General features: G+C 34.6%; 1 protein-coding gene across 1 annotated transcript; it reads right to left on the bottom strand.

The window, feature by feature from the left end:
• Positions 1-570: 570 nt before the first annotated feature.
• Positions 571-4,115, bottom strand: LOC307169887 (galactose-specific lectin nattectin-like). Its single transcript, XM_079890779.1, has 6 exons — positions 4,042-4,115; positions 3,829-3,896; positions 3,505-3,650; positions 2,348-2,467; positions 982-1,093; positions 571-792 (listed from the first exon to the last, which is right to left on the bottom strand). The coding sequence occupies exons 2-6, from the start codon at positions 3,887-3,889 to the stop codon at positions 695-697; spliced, it is 537 nt and encodes a 178-aa protein (XP_079746905.1). The 5' UTR covers positions 3,890-3,896; positions 4,042-4,115; the 3' UTR covers positions 571-694.
• Between the last annotated feature and the right edge of the window lie 332 nt (positions 4,116-4,447).

Consider the following 4,447-nt stretch of genomic DNA (forward strand, 5'->3'; position numbering starts at 1 on the left):
CAGGCCTCAACCAGTATTTTCAGTCTTACACCATATAGATCTGTGGGCGTTGCTGGACCCTTTTTGAAATACACTGTGCCCCAGTAAAATATTGCTGATAAATCATTTTCTGATATTGTAGATTACTTTCGACCCGAGAATATTCCTTTGTGTTTTCTATCAGCTGTTTAGAATCAGAACTAGCAATGCCAGAATAGTGAGCAAATAACTATGATCTAACTAAACAGGTTTAGAAAATGGTCTGAAATGGTTTGTGATTCAGTTTTATTCGTTCAAACAGTCACTCAATCTCTGATTTGTTTGCAGAGGTGTCACACCAAAATAATGCGATATTTTATAAGACAGAAAACTAAAAGGGTCCTGGATGAGTTCTATATTTGCTTATAATCCAGGAAACAAACATGCACATGTCTTCTTTACCAATGATGAAGCATGTGTGCAGTTACAGCATAAACCCCGCCCCTGAAGATGATCATTTAATGCTATTTTAATAACTATTTCCTCAAACCTTGTAACACAATATACTTATATTTTGACATACATTATTATCCACAATGCACAGTTTGCTTTTTCAATGCTTTTATTAATTTGAGGAATGTTTCAGAGAAGATACTGAAAAGAGATTAAAGTTTAGAAGATAGTTGATTTCAGAATAACATTTTGGACAATATAATGTCGGAAAAATGTAGTTCAATCAAAGTAACTGTGGAACAGCATGATGGTCTCGCAGGTTCTTAACACAAATATAGGGACGTGAGTGTGAACAGCCCCTGTCGTTCCAGCAACGTTTAGCTGTAAGGTGAAATAATGAAATAAGTTATTCTGCTCATTATAATGGTGTTAGAATCAAAATGAAATGGAATATTTAATTTAAGGCACTTTGTAATATCCAAATTGAGTGATTTCATGTTACTGTATGATGTAAAATTGTAGAATTGTAAATTATAATTGAAAGTATTAAAAAACAGACTGCATTCTTACAGGAATGGTTGATCTCCAAACATTTCTCGATACCCTTGTGATTGTTAGGTTCTCCAGCGCACCAGTGGGTATACAGAAACACAGTTCCGTCACTCCACATCCAATGTCCATCCTAAAGAGTGAAGAGAGAGTGAATACAAAGAGTGCACTACTGTTGTCAGACTTCAGGAAGAAGGCAATTAAGTTTGTTTACTGTTTAAAGCTGAATTTTAATTTTTTAGACAAACAAATAGGTCTCTTTACACTGTATTTACAAAAAATGTTGGGTTATTTTTTCAGTATGTTGGTAGTTTTCTTGTGCTACCCAGAGCTTGGGTCAGACGTAACAAACCAGGGAGTGTGTTATTTATCGCAGGCTTTTGCCACAGGTCACTTCAGGAGAGAGCGCAGCACCGTCAAAATGGTGTAGGCCTATGTCTTCTGTAAAATACAGGTTTGTGTACATTTAATTTTATCTTTAAATTTGTTATTGTGCTGTATATTGTTTACATTTTATGCAAAGCAACATACAGAGGCACGATGTGAGTCACCTTTTACACTAGTGTCGCGACTCGCGTCGGTCTTTTCGTTGGATGGAAACGTCTGATGCCTTGCATAAAATTTTATTCAAAAATATACAGAACATAAATGCGTATGATATTAAAATATGTTCTCAGAACTGTGCACTGATTGTTTATGGACGTTATGTAGTCAGTCAAAGCATATTTCGGCTACGAGCCGCCCTGCGTTTCGGCAGTCTAAAGTTCTCCCGCTGAACATGACACAAATTTCGACCCCTTGCCAAATTCCCCCTCGTTGAAGTCAGTACCTGATTGCCTAATCTTAACCCCACCCCCTCCCCCACAACTAATCCTAAACCTACCAATGCTAGGGGGGAAATAATTTGGCAGGGTTGAAATTCGGCACAACACCTGTTTGAGATCCAGCGCCGTTTACGGTGGAAACAGGACAACAGAGACTTGTCGATTACACTTGAATTACTTATAAATGTTTAATTTTTACTTCTAATATTTCTTAAACGAGCTTAAATGTTGTCAATATGTATAGAAAATTATATAAAATATACTGTACTGTAAAATATGATTGAAAATGAAGGAAATTATCATGCAAGCATGTATCGAGTGTTTTAAAAACGTTTATAGGATTTAAGGTAATCCGTAGACATTCATTCATGTATGAAGGAAAGAAATAATAATAAAAAAGAATCAACTCTTATGGCCTAATCAACCCATTATGCTGGGTTAAATAAACAACCCAATTTGCTGTAAAATTAACCCAGCATGAGTTCTGTCCTTTATTTACCCAGCCCTTGGGTTGTTTTTAACCCAGTGTTCTTTTAGAGTGTAGGACACACATCTGAACTTACTAAAGCACTATGAGCACCAATCCAAGTAGGTGTGGAAGAAGGCACCAGACTCAGCAGGAAATCATTTTCCCGTTTTTTACCCACAGATGCGAGGTTCGCTTTATGACTTTGACAGTTTCTCTAAAGAGACAGAATTTTTGTTAATATACAAAATCAAATGTTTTGTACCATAAAGCAAAAATGACAACATTTTAGACATTTGCAAACAAAGTCTGTTCTAATTGATTTATTGATAAAATCCTCGTAACAATTTGCACTAACAAGTAAAATTGTGTAAATTTTACTGCTACTGCTCTCTACAACTTGCCTGTTATCAAGTAAAATCTACTTACCATTGAACTTCACATTCATTTGACATTTAATTGAAGTAATTAAGTAAAGTTTACTTAATAATATTTAATTTATTTAATTTCACATATAGAATAAAGTAACATCTACTTAACTAACTTAAGTAAATTTAACAAAATTAACTTTTTACTCTACAAAATAATACTGAATTAAACCACACATTTAGAGTGTATGTTTTGCTTAGAAATATCTAAATAAATAATGCAATAAATACTGTATAAATTCCATACTTTATCTAAGTAAATAAAAATAACAAACTACATGAACACAGAGACCTCAATACTTGGTACACAAGGACGGTAACATTCGATAGATCGTTTTTGAGTATGACTCTGTTATTTTGCGTGGAAAATGTATCCAGATGTCACAAAATGGCAAGTTTTAAACCTAACAACAAAATCAATGATAAAACGGAGTAAATGCATCTGGAAAACAGTGAAAAATAAACCTTATTAATTATTCATGCCCCAGTGCATGATGGTAACACCAGTATTATAAAAGTTGAGTAGGTTTTACTTAATTTTATGTCATTGATATCAACGGTTTAATTTCCACAAGCTTGAATTAAGTACTTATATAGACTTTAATTTGTTTTTTTAATTCTTGCCTGAACTAGCTTTTCCATGTAGAAATTACATTTGTTTTTTTCTGTAGTATTTACTTCACCAGAAAATAATTTGTATCAGTTTTAATTAATAATTTGACAATGCACTTATTGGGTACATACATATCTTTACATCTGTCTTTTAAGATGTAGTTAAAGACGCATAATATTAAGTTTGACCAAATCATCTTGTTGTACACATTACCTCTGCTTTGATCCATTTAGCCGGATGAGAAAAGTACTTGTAGCATCGGCATCCAAATTTTACCCATGGAGTGGGGCATTTTCGGGCTAAATCAACATCCAGTCCATCCAGTCCATCCAGTCCATTAACATCTCTTGTAATACTCACTGCAAAGAATTTGTTTTTATTTTTTATGTAGCTTATTTTATGTTTGTGTGATTATGTTCTGAAAATATGTGTACTTTATACACTGTTAACTCCTTAATAATCATGGAATTATTAGTCAATAGAATATTTCATATTTCCAAAATGTTTAGGTTTTTACAAAATAAATGTCTTGGTTACCTTCTGTATTCCCCATGGAGAAGATAATGAAAAGAAGCAGACAACTTTTCAGCATTGCCATGATGAACCTGAAATTAATAAGCAGGAAAAGTTAAATGTCTGCATGCACTCATACGCTGCACACTGCGATTCTCAATGCATTTAAAAGACAAAGCTCAAAAATATACTTCAGGTAGAACATTTATTCAGAAGGTTTCTGTTCCAAAAACTCACCTTGGTTTTCAAATTGTTGCCTTTAGCAGATTTTGTGAAGATCCAGAGCCTGTGCAATACAGTTATATTCTCATATCTATTGAGTGAAGAGGGGTAATATTTATACACATAATATCAGGAAGTAACAACCGGTGTCCTGTGCAAAGAACAAACGTTACCATTTATGGCATATTAAAGGGTAACTAAACCCCTGGTCAGAACCTGACTCCACCCACTGGCAATATTTGAAAATGCTGGAAAAGTAGGCAGAGCCCAGTGGAGAAGAGGCGTGCATCTGAGACGCATCTCTCTGTAGGCAAGGGCATGGTTAGTTTGTTCCCTCTGAGGTCACCAGCCACCACAACTTCCAATAGGAAATTCAACTGCAGTAGCCACTGTTCAACCTGAAAAGGGCAGCACTCAGACG

The sequence above is a fragment of the Squalius cephalus genome, assembly GCF_949319135.1.
Source record: "Squalius cephalus genome assembly, chromosome: 13".
Classification (NCBI taxonomy): domain Eukaryota; kingdom Metazoa; phylum Chordata; class Actinopteri; order Cypriniformes; family Leuciscidae; genus Squalius; species Squalius cephalus.